Below are 26,896 nucleotides of genomic sequence, written 5' to 3' on the forward strand. Positions count from 1 at the left end.
CCCGGCCCAGCCCCACGCAGCAGCGGCGGGGCGGAGGAGAGGGCGGCTCCGAGAGAAGGCGAGGGGAGGGAGGGGAGCGCGGGTGGGCGTCCGGAGCAGCCCGGTGCCCGCAGGCTGGGCGCGGAGCCAAGTGGGGCTCCCCCGCCGGCCGCTATGCCGGGACAAGGCGGCGCTCGCATCCCAGAGGAGCCTGGCCTCGACCAGGTACGTGCTTGCTGCTCGGGGGTGCGGAGGGGCTCTCGGTAGGGCAGGGGGATTGGGACAGGAGAGCGGGGTCCGGAGCTCACAGCCCTGGCGGCTCGGCCGGCGACGTGGGGCTGGGGGCTCGTCGGCCCCGCGGGGGGCGCCGGGCGAAGGAGAACCGAACCCGTGAGGATCTCAGTGGGGTCGGTCTGTCTGTCTGTGTGTCGCGATGCGCTCCCGACCGGTCGGTGACGAAGGCAAAACGTGTCGTGGCGGCTTAGAAGTGAGCGTGGCCAAGCGTCGCACCAAATCCCTACACCGGATCACTCATAGTAATCCAGCACGCGAGACACCGGGATATGTGTAATAGATTTTTACCCTACTCAAGTAGAAATATCCTGAACGTTAACAACAAGGCAGCTAGTAGTGTTCCTGAGCATTCCTGATAAAGTCACTGCGACCTAGGTATCGAGTCCTGCAGTGCCATGTGGCGCAACGAGCAGTGTGGTAGCTGGCCAGGCCCTGTGTCACTTGCTCTTTTTGTTGTGGATACTTGTATTTGCCCCACGAATTTACCCTATGAAATCAGCTCCTAAACATTGCCTGATCTCCTTTAAACGTGCCTCGTACCTGCGGCTTGTCCATGACTGATAGTGGGGATGGAAGTCCAATGGTCTGTGCTAACAGAGGAATTGTTGTGTTACTTGTGTCACATTAATTTGCTCAGCATGTTGTTGGATTGCTTGGAGCTGTAGAAAGATCATCATGAATTATTGGCTTTTTTTGTTGTTTTGCTGTTGCATTGTAAATACAGAAAACATACTGATTCAGTTTTCCTCCAGAGGCAGTTTTCTGAGCAGTAACTGCACCAGTAATAAGTAAGAATAGAGCAGTGGCTCAGGGTCAGAGTGCTTCACCTGGTTTGTAGGCAGTACCTCCACCTCATACCCAGAAAAGAATGGCTTGCTCTGTTTTGGCCGGGGGTGCTGGCTGGCGGGGTGAGCCAGCAACTTCTCTGTCTCTGCAGATCGTGTACAAATACTGGTCACTAACATTTATTGCTGTAGTGCTGCCTGTGGGCCCTCCTCAGGAACATTAAATAGTAGCTCGTGCTTCTCAAGCTTGTACTAATTTGGGACACCTGCTTTGCCTATTAATTGCTGTGTTTAGAACCACCTGATGATGGTTTCAGCTGTGAGCCAGCTGTAGTTTAAAGCAGTGCCTACAGGCAGCAAGCTGGGTACTTGTGAGGTGTTGCAATTGCTTGTGGTGGTCCTGGGCTGGCTTTGTCTTTTCTATGTGCGTATTGCTGCCTGAATGCCTGGTGTGTCACTGTCGTGGGCATGCTGTAGGGACCTGGCTGCCGCCTGCTGTGTCATGGGATGTAGGTCGCTGGCCAGGGGACATGGTAAAGGCTGTCGGAAGCTAAATGTGTCCTTTCGCTGGGTGAGCTGGAGCCCATTTACATTCTTACTGATATAAACAGCGAGCGATTCTGTCCAGGGAAATCATGTTGGGTGAGCGATGACAGAAGTAACTGTGGGTAAATCTTAAATGCTGTGTTTGGAGCAGAATCCCCTATCTATCCTCCCTTTCTACCTAAAGTTTTTTTTCTTGGTCTTTAAAATACTGATTGGGTACCAATCCATGGAAGCATCTTCTGTTAAGGTATCAGAGAAGTCCTTTGGTTTGTTCAGCCCAGAGCAGAGCAGGCTGAGGGGAGGCCTCATGGCGGCCTGCAGCTCCCTCACGAGGGGAGCGGAGGGGCAGGCGCTGAGCTCTGCTCTCTGGGGACAGCGACAGGACCCGAGGGAACGGCATGGAGCTGGGACAGGGGAGGGTCAGGCTGGGGGTTAGGGAAAGGTTCTGCACCCAGAGGGGGGTCAGGCACTGGGTCAGGCTCCCCAGGGCAGTGACCTGCTGGAGTTCAAGGAGCATTTGGACAATGCTCTCAGACATAGGGTCTGATTTTTGGGTGGTCCAATGTGGGGTCAGGAGTTGTACCCGAGGTTTCTTTTGGGTCCTTTCCAACTTGGGATATTCTGTGTTCCGTGATTTTGAATTTCCTCTCTCTTATTTTTTAATCTTTTTTCACTCATTGATGATCTTTTGGGGGTTTTCTCTGATCTGATCCAGTGTGGCACTAACTGGAGTTCTTATGTGCTAGTTTTTGTAAATGCTTAAGCAAAGCAAAAAGAAGAAAGGCATTATTTTTGTCATTTGGCATTTTTCTAGTCCTCTGTTCCTTCTTGTTGGTGTTCCTGAAATCATAATACACCTGGATCCACAACTCAAATGGGATAGAACAAATCAGATTTTAAAATAATTGAAAACATAGTGTTTAGTTTTAACCTAAGTAACTGCTTTTTTTTTTTATTTCCTTCCAACTTAAATTTAAAATTTAACATGGCATTTAAGATTTAATAAGGTAATTGAAAGCAGATCATTCTTGGAGGGTGTTCCAGAGAAAGATTTTCTTGGTTTGCTGCGGTCATACAATAAGTGACTCCTTACTGGAAGTCACTGTTCTTGGTTGCTGCATGTATGGCTGCTTTTTCTTTCCTTCTTCCATAATAGCTACATCATAGGTTAAAAAGTAAAATAAAACCAACAACCTTAAGTTTCCAGGCACACGTATGCATAGAATATCTCTGTCTTTATCTTTTTATCATTTATGTGCTTTGCTATGATGCCTTCTGGTGCGTCTATTTGTGTTGCTTTGCTCTGTGCAAAGGCTTGTCTTTGTTCTCAGGTTTTTGGCAATAAGTTTACTTGCTTTTGCTATGTTAGAAAACTTTCACAGGATTGCACTGGTTTGATGTGGCTTTCGTCTCTTTTTTTGCAGTAGAACAATAAAAATATATAAAAAATGGGAACTAAGCTATTATGTAGTGGCTTCTGTATGGGTTTGTATCAAATTGCAAGAGGTTCAAGAGGAGCATACAGATGTTTGCATATTTTTATCGAGTGTGTAATTAAACTTGGGAGTTTGTGAATTTTTGCCATGTACAAGTTCATGTGACTCTAGATCAGAAGACAGATGGGGAAATTGTAATTGATTGTCGTGGATGGCTTCTATTCTGTAGGGAAAACATAGCTGGTAGTGAATTTGAGCACTAACTTTTTGTGGGAACAGGAGGAGCGAAGCCTCACTGTGTGCTGCGGTGCCGCTCCTCCGTTAGCCACTGCCAGAGGTGAGGTGGCGACTGCGAGGGATCAGCGCTCAGTGCAGGCGGGCTCTCGGTGCCCTGCGGTGTTTCTCCCTGCTGGGCTGCAACCAGCCGCAGGCGGTCCCGTGAGTAGGCCAGCAGTGGTGCACTTCTCACCTCTGGCACTGAGTGGTTGGCCCCCTCTGCTTCAAGAAACCAGTCCCGTGCTGCTGAAATGTCCCATAAGCACGTCTTCTAATCAGCTTAGCAGTTGCATTACTTCAGATGCTCGTGGCAAGAACATGTGACTCTTCTGCCCCTTCCTCCCCTTTCCCCCAAAGCTACTGAGAGATATGAGGAAATAAGTAGTGCTGTGTATCGATGGCAAGGGAGTGTGCATTGTTCTGGGGTGATTCTTAAGAAGCAGAGGTGACTGCAGCCTCTGTCTGTCTGCTAGCATCTTTGAGGCTGGTACTGCCATGAAAAGTTGCTGCTGCAAACATGGGTTTTGTAGAGAAAACGAAGCGGGAAGGGGTCTCCCTCTGAGGGCCTGGAGCACCTGGTGTGGAGGGGAGGCCGAGAAGAGGAGGCTGGGGAAGGGTTCTGTGACTGCATGTAAATACCTGGCGGGGGGAGCGAGTGAAGGCAGATCCGGGCTCCTCGCAGGGCTGGCCAGTGACGGGGCCAGAGGCAAGCGGCACAAAGTGGCTCAAGGGAAGTTTCCACTTAAACGTAGGAGAGCTTCTACTGTGAGGCTGCTCAAAGGTTGCTCAGAGAGGCAGTGGCGTTTTTGTCTCTGGAGATGTTTAAAGACTGGTGTGGACCTGAGCAGCCTGCGCTAGCTGACTGCGTTGAGCAGGGGTTGGGTGGCTGACCTGCAGGAGTGCCTTCTGACCCCCATGCTGCCAGGTGGGGATTCAGAGCCCCTGCCCAAGTGCCCTGGCTCAAACCCGGCTGCTGCAGAGCACAGCCACAGTCAGCCTGAGGGCTGGAGAAGGCAGGTTTGCTGTGAAGCCTGGAGAATTTTGCTTGGGGAAGATAGTCACGAAGAGGACTGTGCTGAGCTGTCATGCCTCCCTTGCTTTCCTTGCCTAGCAAAAAGTAGTGACTTTGGATTACAGACAGGTTGGGGGGGGGTTATATAAAATAATAATAATGCATAATATAACTATGAATCCAGGACCTCAGAAGATGAATAGATCTTCAGATATGTCTGAGGTCTGAAGTTAAATAAATACAATGAAGCAACTGTTAGCAGAGGCACCAAAGAGGAATGTGCCGCTCAGTTCTTGTTTTCAGGCATGCATTTGCTAGCTGGAGAGCCAGAAGTGTCCACAATGTTCTGGCTCCAAGCAGGGCTGTGTTTACCTGGTTAATCACGGTTTGTCCCCATGGGTATTGCAGAGCAGCGGCTGGCACAGTCACCTACTCTGTGCGGGGATAAGTGATTTCACTCGTGTGTGTGTAAGCAGCTTTCAGGTTCTGTGCGTTCTGGGCTGTTGGTTTTTGGTTTTGGTTAAGAGGCACTGCCGCAGTGACAGCTAGCTCTGCGGTGCGGGTGTTTTAGTGCCTCCTTGAAAAACTTTCACTTTGGCTTGTGTTGGAGCACCCTGTTGCTTCTCCTCTCCCACGTATGAAGTCCCCTCCATAGTCTGTATTACGCTGTATTGGCCCCGGCTACTGAAAGCGTCTCTTGTAAGCTGTGTCTCCTGTGCTCTGGCACTTATGTATGTGAAGGTTTACTTGAATTCTAGTAGTGTACCTTAGGCTATATAGTGTGCATATATATTATACATACATACTTTATATATACACACCTTAAATATATACCCACACTATATATCTAATATATATAAAAATATGTATATTAGGCCTTATATATATGTATATACTTTTATATATTGTACATATGTACTAGCATAAATACTGTACACATACTACTATATATATACACCACTGTACTATAGTATATTTAACCTATACATAGCATATATATTATATGACTATATAGAATGCTAATAAACTGTGATGCTTTCATATACATTTATATGTGTATGTATAGTGATAACTGAGTCAGCCTTACAAAGACCTCAGCTTTATCTTATTTTCTGTGACCGGAAGAACACTCGTGTATGCTGTGTTGGCACAGCCACACTGCCCACATCGTTGTCTGGCGCTGCCGTGCTGTCAAGGTCTGTGTGTTGACAGGCACTGTCCTGGCTTCCTTCCACAATCACGCTGATCCACAAGAGGTTAGTGAACTGTTCTCCCAGTCCATATTTAGTCTTGCTGCGGACAACTGCTTGTGGTTTTAGTTATGTAAATGAGAATAATTGTTTAATAAAGGCAGGCTGTTTCTGCATCTTTGACATGCTCTGAGATCTAGCAGCACCTTCTAGCACCTAGTCCTAAAAATTTCATGTTGTAGCAACAAACACTTTTATTATTATTTAGAATGTATCCATCTAACCCTATCTTCAGGGCTTGTTGCATTGAAAGGTATTTCCTTTCAGCAGATGAAAGCAAAGCATCCTGTAAGGGTTAACATCTTAAATATAGAATATTGGGTTTCTTTTGATATTTTTTTTCCTGTGTCTTTTTGGCTTTTCTGTTTTTTCTGTTGTTGTTGTCTGTACTTTGCAACCATGTAACTGACTGTCAGTAGCAAACTTCCACTGCTAGGTACAGCTAGTTGTGTCAAATCCTTGGCTGGTTTGGGGGAATGCATCCATTTCCCCTGCTTAGCAAAGCAGCTGGCAGCTGCCAGGAGCCCGCATGGAAGGGCAGGGTGGCAGCCTGTCTCAGGCGCCCCGGCTGTGTGACAGAGAGGGGAGCTCGGCCGCATGCGGCTGATGCTTGGTGCTGTGCCCGTGCCACTATGCCAGGCTCGTGGCCTGGCTGCTGTGGGCGCTGGCACCTGCAGCAAGCACCAGCCAGCCTGTGAGCATGAGATTGTGCGCTATCTCCCGCAGCTGTCTTATCTGCCCCTCTGCATGAGGGAGGGCACTGAGGAGTTATGGCAATATTTAGAGTGAGATCATTTGTTAAAGTGTGCAACTTTCAGCTTGTTCTTCTAATGTACTAGTGAACTTAGGTATGGCTATCTCATGTAATTGCGATGAGAAATTACTACTACCAAAACAATTTTTAATTAAAAAAAATTTATTTCACACTTCTATACAAATATCCACAGGTAATTTCTAATCATGGAATGATGCAGCATTGCTAGCTGGTATTAAAAAAGAGACAGTTTGAAAAAAAAGTATACCAGTGACATGACTTATTTTTAACAACTTTCAGTTTAACACTGCAGAGACATTCATGTTCTTGAGGGCGGGCTCTAATCTGCTTTCAAATCAAAGGCTACAGTAGTCACTGTCAAGCTCCTTAGCACCTGATTAGCCTGTCTTATGCTGCTGAACCTTTCAGCAAATAAGCTAGATTTTAAAAGGTCAAAAATTGGTTAACAGCTAAATACATATGTTAAGTGTTCATAAAATCAGGGTGGCAACAGACTGAGATCATTTAGTGGGAGGAAGAAGAGTCTACTAAATTAATCCTCTTTCTATAATGTTAACACTTTAGGTGACCATACCTTCTAAAAAGGTATTTTCAAAGTTGGTAGTAAAAATAAGATACCTGACAACTGCCCTCTTAGCAGGTTTTCACCCTATGAGGGCAAAAAGTACCAAGAGGTTTTTGCATAGTTCAAATTACTAGCAATTAACATGCATACTTTTTGAGCATAGTTGTTTTACACTGAATAAACAAACTAATCTTCATCCTTAGATAGTACCAATGCTTTAGAACATGGGTTTAAAAAAAAGTAAACTCTTTAAATAGCTTTATCAATTATGTTACAACGATTAGATTACTGATAAGCACAATATTGTGACTCTACTCTTACCAACATTCAGGTATTCAAGAGTATTCAGTAGTCTCAAAGAGGATCAGCTCAGATCCTCATAGTTAAATTAGGCATTTACAGCCTCCTTCAAGTGCTACATAACAGTTGCAGTAGTCAACACCTTTTGCCAAACAGGAAATCCTTATGAAGCTGGAAAGTTGTTTCCAGAGAACTTCTTACTACTTCCAGTAAGTATAAAACTGTATCTAAAAACCCTACTTATGCTTGGTGTCCAAACTGTAAGATAGTCTGAAGTAATACACAAATCATATTACAAGACCTGATAATTCTTATTAGGTAAAGTTATAAGTATCAGGAAAATAAGACTCCACATACATCATTGGAATAAATATTTACATTTTTTGGAAAGCATTGGCACCTTCAGTTATTTATTAAAATGCAGTGAAAGCCTCAGGTCTCATCATATGAAGTTCATAAACAGTGGTTTGAAGGTTCAGTTAAGTCTTTGGCCTAACAGTTAGACAAAGACAATGATTTGTAACAAAAATAAATATAAAAATGACTGAAATATATATATACAAAAAGTACATCTAATATTCAAGCCTCTTTTAAAACAAAACAAAAAAACCTGTGTATATTTGTTGTGAGCAATATTCACACATTCTGATCTTAAAAATCAAGCAACATGACCTATTGCACGTATAACTTAAGGTAATGCTTTTTGTGAAGCCCTAACTACTGCAGCAGGCAAAGCACATGACTAAAATAGATTTGCAGGTCTTTGTATTATACTCAAACAATGTTAAGGCCACTGCGTGTTTATAATAACCTATGCACTGAGGGAAGGATGGAGAACAACCTATGTTGACCTTAACCATGCATTCCTTGCATTCCCAGGAAAATTAGGATCACAGGAAAGGTCTGCCATAGTGGTTTTGTATATTTTGTAGAAAAGAGCCCAACTCAACACAGTATTTCCTTAAGTCTGAGTTAGATTTGAAGGTAAAAAAGAGGCAGAGTAGAAATTAAATAATGCAAATTAAAGTCCGTTGAAGCAATTTTAACTGTGCAAACAAAAGCCTCAATATAAGTAGTAGTATCTACAGCCAAACGGTGAAGATGTCCATAGTGTTCATACGTCTAACTCCGTGAGTACTCCATAAATGGCAACATTTAACTTCTATCTGAACTTTGTAGAGGGAAATGACTTTTCCCTAAGAATAACTTTCATTCTCATTCCATTTTGTGAACCACTGTTTTGTCTCAAGATCTTTGCATATCCCGTCTTTGATCTCTCGCTCTTCTTTTCGAATTCTTACAGCATGATATCGGGGGACACTGTCATCGTACCTGGAACGCTGGAAGAACCCACACTGGGGCCAAGAAAAAAAAAGAAGAGGTTAGGTTTAAGTTGCCGTGAAAGTACTACAACTAAATTCTTCTTTTGCACAGACTTACAGGTAAGAAAATTGAAAAAAAGATGTAGGCAAAAATGCACCGTGTGAGTCTTCCTACGAAGTTATTCATTTGTATAATGAGAAATACTTATGCTAAACAAAGATGTAAATACAGCTCAGGAAAGCTTGCTTCTCCTGAATCAAAGGTAGGTATGTACTTCGGTATCTTCCTGTATGGTGACATGATTTACCATAAAACCTACAGAAAGATTTCCAGGGCCTTCAAGAAAAGTTACATTAGGGCTTTTTTTTTTTTTTTTCAGAGCACCATCACAACTGTAGTCACCTGAACTAACTACACATATGCAGTATTAGAGCATGAGTCTTGTTTAATACGTCTGGTGCAAAACAGATATAACTTGAAAGTTTTGTAATATGCCCTGACACAAGCCTCCCTGGATAGAATATAGTACAAGGTTGGTTGTTTTTAATTCAAAGCTACTATAAAAACGGTTGCTGTTTTTTTAAACTATTTAAGAATGTACTAGAATTAATTTTCAAAATAAAATGGAGTTTTGGCCACAGTGGTACAGAGCTGATGACTAGTAGAAGACACTCGACATGATGTGCTTATGGGTTGCTGAAGTCAAGATTAAAGGTAAGAGACATTGTGTCATCTGGCTGTCATTACATATTACTAGAAAAAAGAAAGTGGCAAGGTTTAGTTCACAGTATTTGAGGTGGTAGGATTTTGGGTTTGTTGTTGTTTTTTTCCAATCTATTATAATTTAAGTGGGTATATATTAAAAAATGAATTGAGGCACAGACCAAATTTTTTGGCCATCTCTTAGTGAAGATTTCATACACACAGTTTTGATAGATTTTTGATTCAGAATTCCTCCCCAATCCCTCATGTCAAAGCATCTTTAATTAGTATCCTGTACATGCATGTGTTCTCTTAAGTTGAGTAAAGGTTGCTAGAAGCATAAATGGTCATGCATCCTAGTAGCTTCAGCAGAGAAAAGTTTCTACCTAGAAAAGTATAATGTAGAATAGAAGGAATAAAGGTGGTTCCACAGCAATTACCTTTTCTTTATGAAAACCCCTTTCATTAATGAGCAACGTGTATTTTTTAAGCATGCGCTAAAGGTTAATAAAGCAAGTTTATCTTCCCCATAGTTTAGCTTTAAGTATTAACTCTGCAGCGTTGATTACCACTTCTAAAGCTTAAAAACTAATTTGTACTGTTAAAACATCAATTCAAAAAAGACTAAAATCCATTGCAACAGATAAATGTTTTCTAAAGAAAAAGCTTTTTTCGACCAAGATAAACACCTGTGTTTATGTGCACCAAAGGTGAATATCTATTAATAGAACGAGCAAGCAAGTACTGATAGTCTGTAATCCAAAAGTTAATAGAACATAAGTAGCAAAAGCTTCATCGTTAGCCACCGCAACCATAGCATGTGCCACCATAGCTAAAAATTAAAAAAATACCATCAATTACCAATTACAGAAGTAGATCAATACTACGCATCAGAAGTAAGCCTCTCCTTATCAGATGGCTGAGCATGGATCTCAGCCTTGTGATAGGTGGCATCATAATGATCTTTCTTATTTCTCTTGAAGAAACCACACTACAAGGAAGCAAGGTATTTAGTCAATTTTTGTGGACTGGAAAAAGTTAAAACTATTAGAACTGACTTAAATAACTGATCTATCTTTCCATAATCTCTTCATGGGATTGTTGTCTGAAAAGAATCACAAGAAAACTCTCAGCTCTATCTAGATTTGAGAACTTTGGGGACTAACTTAATCTGTGAAATAGAATAATCTGGGATAAGGAATATTATTTCGATAATACTTTTGATAAATTTTTAATACATCATTTTTTTAAGAAAAACTACTATACGGTGTATTTGTAGCAACTAAAACTGTCTGTGAAGAGCAGTAAGACACCTATACAGAAACCAGTTTTTGGACTACTGCACAGGGAAAATAAAGAACAAAAATATGGGTTCCTGATTTTACCTGTACAACACAAGCATGTCTTATACCGAGTCATGCAATTGTCAATGATGTGCCATGTTTGTCCTTCATATGATCGCTCAGTGTTTGTCATCGAAAGAATCACTTCACACTGTGTGTGAATGCATGCATTTTCATGTGCAGTAGAAGACTAATATGTATAACCTAACAGCCCACACAAAGCGTTAATTGTAATTCATCAGAAAGATTTGCAGCAGAGGCTGGGCACTTTTTGGAAAGAAGGAAGTCAAGTATCCTTTGAGAAGTAATCTGTAGCAAACAGTAAGTCTTCAACAAAGCCACAACTGCTCCAGTGACAGACAGGATATTCCTCTTCACCCATTCCTTCTTAATAAAATTCTCCCATCCCATAGCAACAATATTAACTGCCTACAACAGTAAATAGTAAGAATAGAAGAACTACTCTGTTATACTTGGAACTATAATTAGTTGTGGAAGTGCCAAAGGTAGTTAGAAAACTAGGTACTTTTCTTTCTTATGCAAATTGTTAACTTTTAGTTTTACATATTTATTCCTTCAGGGTTTCTAAGATAAGCAACCAATACTAAAGAAATTGAACAATACATTTGGCTATGTGCTATTTTTGCACATTTTGGTTATTTTCATCTACTATGTCTTTAATGGTATTTCTAATGTTATGAGAACAAAGTCCTGTTAAAACACTGGTAGAGAGTTCACAGTTTTACATGTAACCACAGAAGCCCCAGTTATTATCCATCCATATTAATGTATATATTAAGTCTCTGGCCATTCTTATGAAGCTTTGTCTAGACCTCAGAAAAACTTCCTTTCAAGGATCTGGAAACAGAAAAAATTCCTATCAACTACAGCAACAAGTCTTCTCTCATGACCATCCTTATTCCAAATGTTACTAAAATGATAAAAGTAATGTACAATTTAGGCCATTTTGCTGTCTTTTGGGTCCTAAATGCAAAGCAAAAATGCTTAATTAGTTTGCTACCTTGTCATCTGTACAGCAGGACATGTGAAATAACCAGGTAACTGAAAACTTACCTTCCATAGCAGGAATACCAGCAGTGCAAGCATCAGTATTCCAGCAAAAATAGCCACTGCAATGATCCACCAAGGCACTCCTGTATAAAGTGCTACTGGTTTTGCAGGAAAGACGGTGACACGCACCTAAAGGAAAGAAAGTATGTGAAGATAAGCATTTCAAAAGCATCCACGTTTAAGATAAAGCTGCAATTTATACTTTTATTTTCTTTTTCTGACAAGATGTCTTCTCTCATTTCCAAAAGGTTTTTGGAGAAAAAGTTCCTATTGGTATCATTTCAATATGGTAGTGAATTTTGCCAACATAATTAGATGTGAAAAGGTTTGTTAATTCAAAATTCAATCAGAAATCTAATCTATTAGATAGATTTGTTTTAAAATGGTTTATTTTTTTCCAGTCTTTGAGATAAGCTGGAAACATAACAAATGTAACCTATGGCTAGCATTAAATACTGAACCTACCTGAGCCATTTCATTTGTGAGTTTAACATTCTTAGCTGCAGCAGGAACACTGATTGAGGCTCTAACAAGAATGTCTAGGTAGTTCATTTTGGAGTATTCCTGTTCCAAAATAAAGTACAGTTATTAGACATATAACAGGAAAGAACTCTAATCTTTCAAAAATGGCAGGTAAAAGGACTTACTTACTTCTACAAAAGTACTGTTCCACAGTCTGGAACGCAGCAAAATAGACGCCTTGCTGTCAAAACCCTTCAGGGGACATTTTATGTCCACACACCGTGCGTTCACATTGCAGTCCTGCAGTTAAAAATTTCTACATGTAAATAAAAACATCTTCACAAATTGTTAAACTGTCCCCTTCTCCACCAAGATTTAAAATTGGATTATATGCATCATGTTTATGTACATGATCCAAAATCTGTTTGTACCAACATCAATGGGAAAGTAATCACATTTCTATATAGATAGTCATGCAGAAATTCTTTCATAGTTCCCTCTCTATCAGTAGATAATACAGAAGAAATAAACTGGAGAGAGATTTTCTTTCACCCTGACAAACTCCAAAAAGCCCTGTTAGGAGTGAAGCAGGAGGTATCCATCAAGACCCTAGTTAATGCAGCATGCTTACCAAGGTCTTATATTTTCTTTCTGAGAATAAAGAAAATGCTTTGCTGTCTGTAATCTGCTTCTCTGCCACCTCACGCTTTCTCCTGGAGTTATGGGATTCCTTGGAGAAAAAAAAGTTTTACTATGTTATCATATGTTTGTCTTAATTCTGTTCCCCCATACAAGCACAAACAAAGAGTCTGATTTTTTTGTTCCAAGATCAGCACAAGTGACTTCACTATATAAACCCTATTCACATATACTCATCGCTCACAACAGAATCACAAAAATTTGAGATTAACCAAGAAAAGGTTAACTGCCTTCTTTGACAGGTCAATGGGTTTTTAGATTTATAAAGCTTTTAATGTTGTTTCCATTTTTGTTCTATATATATGGCATTAAAGTTACTGTGCTAATAGAGTAAGAGGTGATATGATGCATTTTTAACTGCATATTAATTACTTACTAAAAGTTTTATTAACTAATATAGTGATCAAGAAACTGACAAAATGGGTTTAAAATGGGTTTCCATGTACGAAGTCTAATGGTGAAAGTTACAACTTCTCCCAAGTGACCTTGAGATTATATGAGAAACAATGACAATGGGGCTCGAGGTTTAGAAAAAATCTTGCTAGGTAGACGTAAAGGACTATGAAACTCTTGCTTCAGAAATTGCTTTTAGCATATTTCTTGTAAGCAATTAAATGTATTTACAAGCTCTTTCAAAAAAGTACATGGATTTCCCTCGGGTTGGGGAGATGTTTGCTGTCTTTCTTCCATCCAAGAACACAGACTTCAATAATGTTGATGATGTATTAAAGCTAACAGCAATTTCATCCTGCAAAAGCATATGACAGCAGTGCCCACTGCAGCTACAGTCACCATGAGATAGCAGCTGTCCTGTAGCTTACCTCATCAGCTGTTATATGAAGTTTCCTCATAAGGTTAAGAACACATTGTTTGTGCTTTTGGCCATCTCAAGAAAAAAAAATTGTTCTGGAGGCAAGCTCTTACACCTTACTATCACAAGCTATGGTGCTTTAATATTGTACTTATTAGTGAACAGGAGAAGGTAGGGTAACTTACCGCAAGATGCAAAGAATTGATTTCATTCTGTGGTTGACAGGAGACTTTTTCCAAGCCTTTGGAATCTATTTTCATCAAATACAGCAGCCATTTGCCATTACTAATTTCTTTTGGCCACTGAATGTCCAAGGAAGCTGTACCAAATGTTTTCAGTGGCCTGCCCAAGTTAGTTACCTGTTAAAATAAACATTCTTTAAATTGTTTTTAAGGGGTTTTGTTTGAAAATCAATCACTGTTACTGACTTTGACAACTTTTAAGCATGCAGTTAACAGGAAATTTAAAAGCCACTGAAAGACAGTTGAAACAGAGCATAACGACAAAAGCGTATAGTAAAACTAACACACTTGAATAGCAACTAATACTGAGCTTGATTATAGTAAGATTAAAATTCACTAACATTAACTTTAAGCTGTTGATTTCTAGAAGTCTGTCTTCATGTAGAACAACAACCACCCTTTATTTTAAGAACTAAGAAATCATTTTAGTTACGTAACTGAGGCAAACTGAAAGTTTATGAGGAACTCTGACACAGAAAGATAACCAACTCCCACTGAAGTAGTTTGGGAATTGTTTCCCAACTTTTTTTTTTCTTAAGTGTTATTGCTTATGATAGCAAGTTCTAAAACAGATTTTCTAACTGCTTCAACATTAATACTGTAGTTAAATACACAGGTAGAGAAGTAAATGAAGGATTTGACAGTGATGGATTTCCAGAGAATAATCCTAACAAACTACACATAAATACAGAAGGGCTTGAATTAATGAAAAAGCAATTTGCTTCAAGACACACAAAGATTTCACAGAACCAGAATCCTTTCTCTTCCCCTTCTCCTCAACTTGTTAATTAGGCAGAAGACCAAAAGGGTGAACTTAGGCCCACGTGTTCAACATGGCTCCTGCAGCGTCTTCTTGTGCATGTTCAATTCTGCATGCCGTAAGTACACATATTTGCTGTTTGCCTGCATCAGCCAACAGCTGGTCATGTGCAGTTAGACTTCTGGGTTTAAGTTTCCCACCTGTACGGAGTTTATGCTGTATACCTGAATGCACGTGAACTGCTCTACAAGAATGTGTATATCCAGCCTCATTCTGAACAGGAAGTCAGGATTGTGGGACAAGATCCAGCAACTTTTTCAAGTATTCAGACATATAAAAGGAGAAGCTGTTCTTTCGATTAAAATAGCTATTAGAATTAATCTAAATTACTCACTCTGAATTCATATTCTATGAGGTTTCCAATGTTATCTTCAGATTTCATAGCGCTTTCACCAATGATGTTACCTCCAAAATACACCTGAGAAGGCTTAGCCACTCTGTTCAGGTGGGGGGTGGAGAGAGAATAATCAGATTTTAATGAAGTCTGCAGCAAAGGTGCTCTGCCCCCCAGTCTGGTCTACCAACACTTACCCAGTGAGTGATAAAAACAATTCAAGAACCACTTTAGCACTAGCTGTAATTGTAGTCAAAGTAGCCTGAGTGCTTGTTCTACAACAAAAAGGAAACAGCACTGTTGATTTTATCAATTTAGCGGTTTTCACTTTACTATTAAACTGCTTTTATGTATCAGACCAAATAATTAAAAATATTTTTAATTGTATGTAAAAACAGCACACATGCATATGCACAAAAAAAGAAAACTTACGTCTCCAGCTTCAGATTAATGTCTAAGTCTGTCGTATCAACATTAACTTTAGTGGTACTTAAGATCAGATAAAATGTTACCTAGACAGGAAAGAACATCCACGAAATATGTAAATATTTTACGGAAGATATTAATATATGGAGTATTATAGCAACACACCATCAAATTCTAAAGTTAAAAAGACAGATCCAAATCAAATTTCTAGTTATGACACAGAAATTTTGGAAGACTGTAGTCAGGAATCAAATTATGTAATGTGAGTAAAATAGGTGCAACTTACATTGGAGTTTCTCTTGAAAGGATTTCCGAGTTCACAATCTGCTTGAGAACCATTTTGGTTAGCACCACATGTTAGCTGTTTTTCCTGAATAAGTAGAGTATATTTATAAGTAAACATATGCCCAAAGTGTTTAAAAATTTGAGTATCCTTTCTGTTAAAGATACTCACCGGATATCCCCTCATCTCCCTGAATGCAGAATAGGTCAGACTGTCTGGAAAAGTTGCAATTAGTTTAGCTTCGTATGCATCTTCACCATCTTTTTGTGGATTTTTTGCATCAGATGGATTATTAGTCACTGTTATTTCCAGTGCAATATCTTTCTGATCTTTCAGAACAAGCACTGGCATGCCATTTTCACTGCAGAAACAGAATATACAGGGTTCTGTGCATTAGGAAAACAAATGTTTTTGAACATGAAAGTTTGTTTCTTACTGTGGTTTTACCCAAATATAATTCCCTCTATTAATGAAGAACTACTGCAGGAGCATAAACACAAGAATGGTCATAGTTTTTTGTGGCACGCACTGCTAAAGGTTGACAGTTCACAGTAAGTAAACATACTTCCTTTAGGCTTTTTTGTTTTGTTTTGATACCTTCTTTCTAGTATCATCAGCCCTCCAAGGAGGAAGGATGCTATGGGGTGTTGGGGGCCTGTTATGGTGTAACAATTTCTCCATTTACTTCTCTATAAGTGATTGTCTTAAGCTACTGGAATGTAGTACATCATGTTGTCATACAATGAAATTTCATCTCAAAAACAGTTAACAGTACCATACAAGAAACTCCTGCTAGGCTGCTTATCGTTTCTCCAGTGGTTAGTAACCTTATTTTACATTTTAGCCTAAATCTGCACAGTTGTAGCCACTTTACATCCATTTGACTCTGTACCACAACTCTTTTTCTAAAGCTCATCCCCACTCCCCCCCATTTGTCACCCTGACAGACCAGTAGTACACAGGACTGTGTTCGCCAGACCAACAGAACAAAGCTGTTCTAACTCCAAAAATAGAATATAAAAGATATTTTTTTCAGTGCTTGTCAATAATTTGAATTTTAGCAATGCATTAATCAAGGCTTACATTGGTAAATAGGTAAACCTGTCTTCGTTTCCTTCTCTAGTGCAAAACCGGTATTGAAGCTTCAGGTTGCTGTGACATTCATTGTCTTCTCCACATCCTTCTTTTAAGAACTCCACCTAGATAAAACCAAAGCATGTTTTTTGCATGCCACATGATACTAACTTAAAACAAGATTTCTGATGTGCAGTGCATAAAGCATCTACAGGGAACTCAAGAAGTTCCCTGGATAAAGTAAGATTTTAACTTGACTCTAATTCTTGCCTGTCAAGATTTGTTTTTCTTTGTGAGCCCTAGCCCTTGATGCTGATAAATTAAAATTTTATATGTAACTAAAAGGCAGAATTAGATAAAACTTGATGCTTTACCCTTCTAAAAGAGAGGTACACTCCTAATGTGGAAAAACATCCTTAAATCTGATTATTCAATGAGCACTGAGGAAATAAGATCTTTCACCTGAGGCAGGTCATTGATGAAGAGCTCTAATACTGTTAATAGCATCCTAACCATGGAAGAATTAGACTGCACATTATTTGTGATGTGGGATAAGTGTGCATAGCAGGAGATGACACATTGCCGTTTTTATTCAAAAGTATGTTTCCTCCTAAATGTGTTGGTAAGGAAAAACAAACAAAAGCTATATCATCCTCACTTTTTTACAAAAGAAACACAGGACCAAATTCAGAACATTTTCTAAAAAGTTCTTGACAAAGTGCAAAATATAAGCCAGTAGTTACAAAGCCAGAGCCACGCAAGTTATTTCCTTGAAGTTCAGTGACTTATCAAAGTACAGATTTCTAAGAAAATATGCTATTGAAGGCTTACTTTTGCGATCGTTGTTTCAGATCCATTTGAATCTAGAATTGGTATAAGGTCTGGAAGTGCTTTCTCTTTTCTTGTGGATGATGAGCTAGACTCCAGGCCAGCAATTTCAACGCTGACTGATACAGGAATTGGGCGTAGCTTATCTTTTACTATTTCCTGTCAAAACATTTTAGACAGTATAGTTAGCATACAGTGCAGATGAGAAAAAACACTCAAAGATCAGCTTTTGATATACATTTTCAAATACGAAGTAAAGCAACATCTCCTTTGCACCATTTTCCAATCTGAAAACTATTCATTATTTAGAAACCCATCATTTTCTAAAAATATTCAAGAACACAAGGGATCCTAGCCCTACTGTCTTCATTTTCTTCTGGCTTCCTGATCTGATGATTTCACTCAGAGTTAAGAATTACTAGGATTAACAAATGTTAACTCTGGCAAATGAAACTCACGCTACAACAGTATAACAACACTTTCTCTCTGTTGTGTAGGTCCAAGGTTTTTAATTTCCTATGGTCAAAAAGCAACATTGTAGGCTTATTACTCCTGAACCACAGATAGAGAATTTGTTCAGCTGTTGGAGTAACGTCACTTTTAGGGGCCATTACAGCAGTAAACTAAGAGTGCATACCAAGCTTTCTTGTCATGCCCATTCATCCTGTCCAAAACCTGTGGCTTGAAATTCTTTTCTTAGCCAGTCACACTATTAAATTCTACAACCACTATTACTGTGTTTTCCAGCAACTCTCAGTTTCTGGTGTTTGTTCCCTCTCTATTGTTCTAAATTGTTTCAGCTCTACTGACCTCCAGAGAACACTTCAGTGTCTACAACTTTTATTCATCTTTAAAATAAAGGCAATGGGAAGAAGCAACACATGTGCAGGGAATAGTAAAGTACTACTTAGCTATGGTTTTCTAGCGTTGAAGCCATATATTGCACGTGGTTTTTAGGTTGCATACAAAGGTACCACAAGGCTGAAAGAGCAACACACTTTTATTTAAATGGGTCTAAAAGCAATAAAAAGTGAATTCTCTGCCTTACCTGCAGTACAAGCTTGGTTGTCACACACTGTTTTGAGTTCTGTCCATTTAGGGTTGTAATTGCACTGAACTTCTCAGACTGATGGTCTTTAAACAGTACCCTAGAATGCATGCCTAATTGCTTCCTCTCCTTTTCTGCTTCAAATGTATAGTTGATCTCTATATGAAGAAATAAAGTAGTTTGCTATTAAGGAGAACCTTTGCCGTATTAAAAAAAATGGTTTAATAAAGTCACAGAATAGTGCAGGTTGAAAGGGACCCTAGATATCATCTGGTTCCACCCCCACTCCCTTCCGTGGGCAGGGATGCTACCCACCAAATCAGGTTGCTCAGGGCCCCATCCAACCTGGTCTTGAACACCTCCAGGGATGGAGCATCCACAACTTCTCCAGGCAGCCTGTTCCAGTGCCTCACCACCCTCTGAGTGAAGAAGTTCCTCCTAACATCTGATCTAAATCTCCCCTCTTTTAGTTGAAAAGCATTCCCCCTTGTCCTATCACTAACTGCCTGCGTAAGTTCTCCAGGTATGATCTTACCAGCAGCGTTCTAGAAGACTTTTACCCACTGCTGAATTTTACTAATGTTTCCAGTTGTTTACAAAACTTTCTCCACCTGCAGGTTTTGTTCCTCTCCAGTTGAGGGCCAGATACCCTGTACATGTCATGTATCTAAAGGAAACTTACGAAGTCCTTTTAGTCAATAAATTCCTGTTGCTTTAATAAAATTCACAGCTGACTAAAGCAGCTGTAATTGCTGTTGTAGAGCCAGTAGAGGGCTGAGATTAATCAAAAACTTCGTAAATACTCTGACTTGATTCCTTCATTTCTATCTTGTCCCAGACTGCACCTAAGCAGCCAAGCAGGCTTTTGAGGTCAAGGTACATCGTTATTTTAACACTGAAAGCAATAGCCTATAGCTTTCTAGCTATGTCTGCTGAGGCAGGGAATACAATGTTTTGACAGATCTGAACTCTCTGTGTCTTTTAAACATCTCTGTATTCGCCAAGCTAATATAGTGTTCCAAGGCTGGGAATAGCACTAAGCATGCCAGGCCTCAGGAACGTGCAGAGGGGCAGGTGTGAGTGGCCTCTTGGGCCGTTGGAAGGCGTTCAAGCACATCCTATAGATTTTACAAGTAATTCAGAAACTCAAACAACACAAGAGGAGGAAGAGGCTTGGGCTTAGAATTCTTCTCATTTCCTCTCAAGATCCTACACAGTTTTCTGAAGTGTAGTAACAGCAGCATTGTAACAACTTAAGAGAAAAAACAGGAGACATCAGAAACTGATGCTTTGCATTTTTAACTATATTTATGACACAATCTTCCAGCCTCCTATTAATACAGAGATCTACTATGTCAGCTGCTGATTGCCACGACATTATATGCATGAATACAAAACACTTTTTGTAAGTGCAAGTCCCCAATGGGAAATAATGCGTATTAATGACATATAAATTGGGCTTTAAAACTATTTTCTAAAGCAGCAGCAGCCTGGAGAGGCAAAATGGTTTTAGTCTGTACGGCAGCCATTTGCTCAATGGCAGTTATGTGACCTAGAAAACTTCAACTGAGTCTTTTACCCACAGAACTTCCTAACACACCAGCATTTCTTGATATGATCCTATGTGCTACTCTAAATACAGATATCGCAATAACTAATTGTCCTTAGTACTGAGTTGCATTTTAAACCTGACAGTTTGAGATGAGTCACTATAATTTAGGTACTATTCTTTCACAATACTCTCAAAATTTATATATATATATAAAACAAAGATTAAAACATACTTGTCTTCAAAACTTACTTATTCGTGGATTTAAATTACTGGGGTTTGCAGTATAATGAAAACATGCTTTCACATCCATCCTGTAAAAAGTGCCAAGAAATTAAAATTAACTTTAATAAGGCATGGTCCAACAGACTGAAAAGTTTTAATAGTCCACCGAATGGTGTTATCACAGTCTTATGACTGTGGTTTTCACACTAGAACTGTCATTTGCTGCTTACTGAACTGAATTACAAAGCAAGGAAAAATGTTTAATGAGCAATTAGTAATAATATTTTCTGACATTTGCTTTTACATCTCTACTCATGAGAAATCAGTTTTAGTTAAGATACTTCAATGTTAAGATACCTGAAGTCGTAAGTGGCAAAGTAACATTCATTTTCAAAAACATGCATTGTAAACAGAATGTATTCCACATGAAGTCTTTAGCACTAGTCATGACAAATTCAGAAAGTCAAAATGACCACATGTAGATACATTTGCTTCATCTGCACAACTGTCATATCCCCTCACCTTAATATAGTCACCGTTTTGTGACACATTTTGATGACAGAAAGCTCAATACACCAATATTCCTGATAGAATAATAGAATAATTTTTAAATTACCATATTTCACTAGGATCCTCAGAGTTCCTTTTCTTTAGATCAAGTTTGTCAGGCTGTACTGTAATGCTTTTCATAATGCTTATGACAGGCCGGGATCTTTATTTGGGGGAAAAATGGGGAAAGAAAGGGGAAAAAAAAGGAAAAGTTTCAGTTAAGATTAATGAAATAATTCATGTGAATCCCAGATGCCCTCTATGCCTGCACTGATTTGCAGCAAAGACAAGAAACATGGGTTTTAGCTTTTGCAGTAGTGAAAAAAACAAAACAGCTTAAAGCTAAGCTAACCAAGTCACAAAAAATGACTACAACAGTGAGTAGTAAATGCCTGACAGGGAACAGGGTATGTTAATGTAATGTTATGGTTATCATTTTATACACACACATAAAACAGGAAATTCAAAGTGATGGTTCCCATACCAATGGTAATTCAGGCCCTGTGAGCAACTGTAGGAACTAAAGTTCATTCAGATTAATGTCCAGAACAGCTTTAATGTGGAGCCTGGATGGCTACGGAAAACAACATTTTTATTTCCTGACTCCTCTCTGCATGTAGACTGCTATCATAATTCAGCTGTGCACTTCTCTTTTCCTTTCTTTTTCTTTTTGGAAGGGACAAGAAAATACAGTTTGTATGAATGTATGAATGAGATAATCCTGTTCTCACGGAAGCATCTAGAGGCTGTTTACATTAGAGCCCAAATAGGCCAGTATGACACCTTCCTCTTTTCAGCAGATGTAACTGGGCAACCACTTTCACTGTCAGCATAGACATGGTCAGAATGGACCAATGTTCATTCCACCTAGTTTGTTCTCTTCCACGAGCAATCTGAGTTGCTTTTGTTGGATGCTGTTTCAGTGTATGTAAGGGCATTACAATTATCTACACAGATACTATATACCTTAGAGATGGCATCATGAAAAGATTGTAGGAACAATCATTCTGTAGGAACTTTCATTCTGCCTGAAAGGTAGAGTTGTTTTCATCCACAAAATTCAGATAACCAATTTCAGAGTTTTGCCCCTCTCCTTTGGGGACCTGATAATAACCACCACAGCTTTGAACTTCATGCAGGATTCACAGCTCTAAGGAAGAGGTAGTCTTCCTCCTGCTCATTACCAGTGTTTCAGCTTAACAGTGCATTAAAAGAAGACCAGAGGTCTGTAAAGGACCACATCATCATCGTGGTACATCCTAATTAAGGCACGTCTACAGAAATCCACAAGGATAGTTTCTTCAGGGCTTCCTCAATGCTGTTTCATCGACTCCGCCACAACCTCAGCAAGGCAGTATGCCTCACTGCTTTCAAATCCTCAGCTACAGAACTGACATTCTGCTTTGTTTTGTTCTACCTTCAGCAAAGCAGGATTTGATTTATATAACAGCAGCAAGATAAAGCTCTAGCAAATATATCAATTATCTTCTCCTTTCTTAAGGCAAAGGAATTATTTATCGCTCAATTCAGACAAATCAGACGTGGACGTCCAAGTGAGTTACCACAGGGCAAAGCTAAGGTACAGATTTACAACAGACATCAGCACTCCACATTAACTGTCCACGTTCACCCTCATACCCTGTGTTAATTGTGAAGTAGCTTCTCAATGAGAAAAAGTAACAAACCAGTTTGTGGTATTTTTTTCCCAGAATTTCTAATTTCTAGAATAAAAAATTTACTCCAGGCAAAACAGCTCTTTTGTTATTTCTATGCATTTTGTTTTTAAAAACTAAAAATCTTGGTGTAATTAGTTACAGTCCTATATATAATACCTGAACACAGATACAGAATCTGAAAGGGAACCAACAGCAATATCAGGGTAGGAATTTTTATCCAGGTCCATGTTTCCAGCAATAGAGTAACCAAAGAAATTGGTGCCTGTTTTTTCACCATCAAGAATCTAAAGAGCAAACAGATTGAGGGAATTCAGACATTGAAAAGCTATAAAAGTAAAATACTTAATAATAAGTGAACATCATTGTCTTACAGCTGAGAGAGAAGAGAGAAAAAGAAACAAAACCTATATGTTCAGGTAAATTACACTAAAGTTCCAAGATGATTTGCTGTGTATGGAAATTTTGCCTATCTTTTTTTTAGTACTATTTAGACAGTATAGGCACTTGAAACTAAATAAGTATTCTAGAAAATATTCTTCAAGTATTCCAGAAGGTATAATTAAGTTCCCTTCTCACCTTGCTACCTGAACATAGTGGTCCTCAAGAGGGGAAAAAAAAAAAAAAGAAAAAAAAGAGAAAAACACTTTTTATTTAAAAACTAAGTGGAAAGTCATGGGAAAAAAAATGAAGAAAAAAATTATCTCCAGAAGAAAAGGAGAAAAATATGTATAGTTATTTTCAAAGCAAAAACTCTCTACTAATGTGATTGTTCTATCTGAATCAAGAGCAAGGAACTATTATTTCAGAAATCCCATAATTTCTTTCCAAAAAAAAGAAAAAAGACTTATGCATCTATGTATTTTTTTCCCTTCTCTATATCAATGGACTCTCCCAGAAACAAAACATGAGAAATCAAGAACTCCTAATCCTTCTGGTCAGCAGTACAATCTTTGAAGGGTCCCGTAACTTTTCTGCATACCCACCACCCCACTAATAATAGTGGAAAGGCTGATGATAGGTAAGCCCTGCCACTCCTAGTTTTGTGCAAGAGTAATTATGTACAGTAAAAGTTACTTTGTTACCTGTGCTGGTTTTGTATTTATTCCATTCTTAGATCCATGATAAATGTATACTTTGCCAGAACCGTCATATGGAGCCCCTACTGCAATATCTGTTGAAAATAAGTTACAGTATCTAAATAATTCTTACTCTTTGTGCAGTTTACAATTTTGATATAGATGTTCTAAGTCTGGCACTAGCAAAAAAGTCACATACATTCTTATTTTAGTCAATTTTCACTCACCTGGATATCCATCCTGATTAATGTCCCCAACATTTTCAACTGCAAGACCAAACATTGAGTCAGTGGTTCCATTTAAGCGAACAGGTTTTACTCCTTCCCATTTGCCTTGTTGGTTAATGTAGATGTAAACAGCACCACCGATATCTCCACTTCTGTCAAAATACTGTGGGGCTCCAACAACAATGTCTTGCCATCTTAAAGAAGGAAAAAAAGTGGTGCTTTTACTGAAGAACTGTAAAAGGATATAGTAAAGACTGTAGTCTCAAGGTCAGCTAGCCAAAGAGCTGCCGAACAATGATTAAAAAGTACAAACTATTTCAGCAGTATCAGATGGCAGCAGATCCACTGAGACTGCAAGCAGGCTATACTCCCTTTGTGGCATACAAGTATCTTCTCCTTAGGCCTTCTTCGGGTATGAAATTTATTTCTTATTTGTTTACAATGATTTTTTAAATTTAAATAAAACTAATTTCTATAATTAAAAACACAGACTGTATTCTGCCTGATTCTCCTATATGCTCACCATTTCCTGCAGCAAAACATTTAAGATTGGACTTGGCGTTCCTTGCATTTCAAATGTGAAAACCAAAGCAGAAATAAACCAGACTGCCATCCTATATATAGGAAGCATGAGTTAACCAACGTCATACCCATCACTGTTGAGATCCACAACAGCAACATCATAACCAAAAGAAGAGGCCAGCCCTTCTCCTTCAAACATGTGCTCCAGTGACAATGCCCTCTGATTTTTCTCTTTCTTCAGTAGAACAACTGCTCCACTGTGGTTGGCTCTTGGTGCACCAGACACAAAAGTCATCTCATCTTGGGAGACAATTCCTTTACCAGAGTCCAAAGAGAAACCTTCAACAGAGAAAGGAATAATATATATATATATCTCATATGTGTGTGTATTTACATATACAAATATATACATATATAAACAAAAAAAATAAAGACTTGTATAAAATAAATTCCCCTACTATATTAAAGTGGTATATTGATAGAAGTTTTGTCTAAAACAGAATATAATATACTAGGAATTCTGTGTTTCTATTTGAACTGGTGGATGCATGTTTGTGTGTCTACACTCTTCCATATGTTACATTTAAGTATCTCCCCCACAAAACATATTGCTTCATTACTCACTGAGATCTACATTTTACAGACAGCAAATGAGGATCTCTTTTTTTTTTTTTAAACATACCAGCTTAGAAATGACTTAACATTACCACTTGAATATAGCTTGACTACTTCACCTCCAACAAAATTATAAAATTCCTAAGTACAAGTCAGTATCATTCCATTGCAAACATGCAAAATGTACTGTACAAGCATTATATTGTACAAGCATTATATTAATGATTTATACAGTATTTGAGAATCACCTTATACAGTAATGGTGAAATTGGCAATTTCGATTTAATGCAGCTCTAAAGCACACGTTTGAATGAATTTAGTCCCAAGTATTCTTTGTTAAAGCCAAAGGATTTAAAAATACATGAAAAACTGAGTTAAAAGAATATAAAGCATATACCAACATAGCCAATAAAGACCAAAGTAAAATTAAGCACATTGCAAGGAAGAAAATACCAGCCAGCAGATAGTAATCGCCCTCCTGAAAAACTTCACCAGTACTATTGAAATTCTCAATTACAGCAGTTCACAATGAGACGGTTTCAGAAAAAATCAGTAAGAGTCCACTTTGTGGGTGAGATGAGAGGGTTTGGAGAAATGCATCACAAACCAGCCAGTTTCTGAAGCCACCTTATTTTACAAGTTACTCTTCATCTGAATCCCTGCCTGTCACATGCTTTTACTTGCAATGTATTTGAAATGAGGAGGGATGGAGGGGAGAGGATCATGTCAAAGGTCTGGAGATTATGTTTGACCAGATGGTGCCACCTCAGGTGGTCACAAACCTAAGTAGCTATTCATCGTTATATCCACTGATTTGTCAACCTGTATGCTGGGAGGCAATGTTTTGTATACAAACTGATCTGGATGAGTATCAGATACAGCTGTCAGAAATAGAAGACCTGTAAACATATGAGTGAAAGATTGAAGAGAAAAAAATAAAGTAGTTAAGCAAAGCAAGCTAAAACCATGTATAAAAAAACATGTTCCTCTGTTTAGACAGAGGAACAGCAACATCAGCAAACATAAGCCTTGCCTGGAAGTAGTTTTGTTTTCAACACATCAAAGGCAGCATTTATATTTAGGAAATAAATGCAACATTACATTTATTATGAAACTGCAAACATTCAGTACAGTAAGACCTATACACATGCACGCACTTACAGTAAACTGCTCATAGCAAAAGAGACCTCTACAGCACTCCTCTCCTTACCAATTCTTCTTCCACACAAAAAGGCTATCAGGATGCCTTTCTAATATAAGCTCTTACAATTTTCTTTTCTTTTTTCCACATAGTATTTACTGTTCGTATCTAACTGAAGTTTATGTTCTAACAGACATTAGTTCTAAGATACCTCTTTTCTCAGCTTGCTTTTACCTTTTATATTAGCAACACACTTCCCATCTGTTCAACATTTCATCATTAACACAGAAATTCCAGTTTCAAGTTACCAAAATTTTGTGTGTTGCCTAAGCCAGAAGTACTGGATTAATATACCACAGAAACCTACACAACAGAACAGAAACGTTCTCTATACTTTGCACTTGAAGTATTTTCAAAAATGCAGCGTAGCCTTTTCTCTGCACTGATTTATCTCACTGGTGTACAAGAACATTCATATTTGTGGTTTTGTGTTTGCACAAAGTGCAAGAGACTCTCCTCTGCAACACGCGCACAATTAAAATACAAACACTACTTATGTTACGGTATTTTAAAAGCCTGCAAAAAGGCCACTAGGGTTTTAAATCCTTGAGGAATTAAAACAAGAGCAACAA

General features: G+C 38.9%; 1 protein-coding gene and 1 long non-coding RNA gene across 16 annotated transcripts in view; one reads left to right on the forward strand and one right to left on the reverse strand.

Moving 5' to 3' along the window:
- The first annotated feature begins 62 nt into the window (after nt 1-62).
- Nucleotides 63-24,957, forward strand: LOC308198478. 10 transcript variants are annotated; one of them, XR_013953946.1, is made up of 8 exons: nt 63-204; nt 8,522-8,660; nt 8,921-9,073; nt 9,171-9,255; nt 14,664-14,749; nt 23,057-23,099; nt 23,579-23,701; nt 24,522-24,957. It is a non-coding gene; the product is annotated as an uncharacterized lncRNA (long non-coding RNA). The 10 variants fall into 10 exon arrangements; XR_013953948.1 differs by having other exon boundaries at nt 9,183-9,255; XR_013953950.1 differs by lacking the exon at nt 9,171-9,255.
- ITGA6 (integrin subunit alpha 6) overlaps nt 6,477-26,896 on the reverse strand; it is a 129,626-nt gene continuing 109,206 nt past the window's right edge. For 4 of the 6 annotated variants that reach the window (XM_080600872.1, XM_080600873.1, XM_080600871.1 and 1 more), the window contains exons 6-25: nt 24,637-24,847; nt 23,987-24,180; nt 23,766-23,854; nt 22,840-22,967; nt 21,075-21,170; nt 20,486-20,547; nt 18,685-18,842; nt 17,640-17,795; nt 16,818-16,933; nt 15,906-16,095; nt 15,738-15,821; nt 15,458-15,537; nt 15,223-15,300; nt 15,026-15,128; nt 13,815-13,988; nt 12,751-12,849; nt 12,309-12,419; nt 12,123-12,221; nt 11,661-11,786; nt 6,477-8,573 (exon numbers count right to left, since the gene is read on the reverse strand). In XM_080600872.1, the coding sequence (XP_080456998.1) occupies nt 8,415-8,573; nt 11,661-11,786; nt 12,123-12,221; nt 12,309-12,419; nt 12,751-12,849; nt 13,815-13,988; nt 15,026-15,128; nt 15,223-15,300; nt 15,458-15,537; nt 15,738-15,821; nt 15,906-16,095; nt 16,818-16,933; nt 17,640-17,795; nt 18,685-18,842; nt 20,486-20,547; nt 21,075-21,170; nt 22,840-22,967; nt 23,766-23,854; nt 23,987-24,180; nt 24,637-24,847 (2,513 nt within the window). In that variant the 3' untranslated portion in view covers nt 6,477-8,414. Of the gene's footprint in view, nt 8,574-10,104; nt 10,235-11,660; nt 11,787-12,122; nt 12,222-12,308; nt 12,420-12,750; nt 12,850-13,814; nt 13,989-15,025; nt 15,129-15,222; nt 15,301-15,457; nt 15,538-15,737; nt 15,822-15,905; nt 16,096-16,817; nt 16,934-17,639; nt 17,796-18,684; nt 18,843-20,485; nt 20,548-21,074; nt 21,171-22,839; nt 22,968-23,765; nt 23,855-23,986; nt 24,181-24,636; nt 24,848-25,905; nt 26,023-26,896 lie in introns of all 6 variants that reach the window. The other 2 variants (XM_080600874.1, XM_080600870.1) reach the window with 2 other exon arrangements.

Source organism: Anser brachyrhynchus (assembly GCF_964034855.1).
Source record: "Anser brachyrhynchus genome assembly, chromosome: 7".
NCBI classification, from domain to species: Eukaryota; Metazoa; Chordata; class Aves; order Anseriformes; family Anatidae; genus Anser; species Anser brachyrhynchus.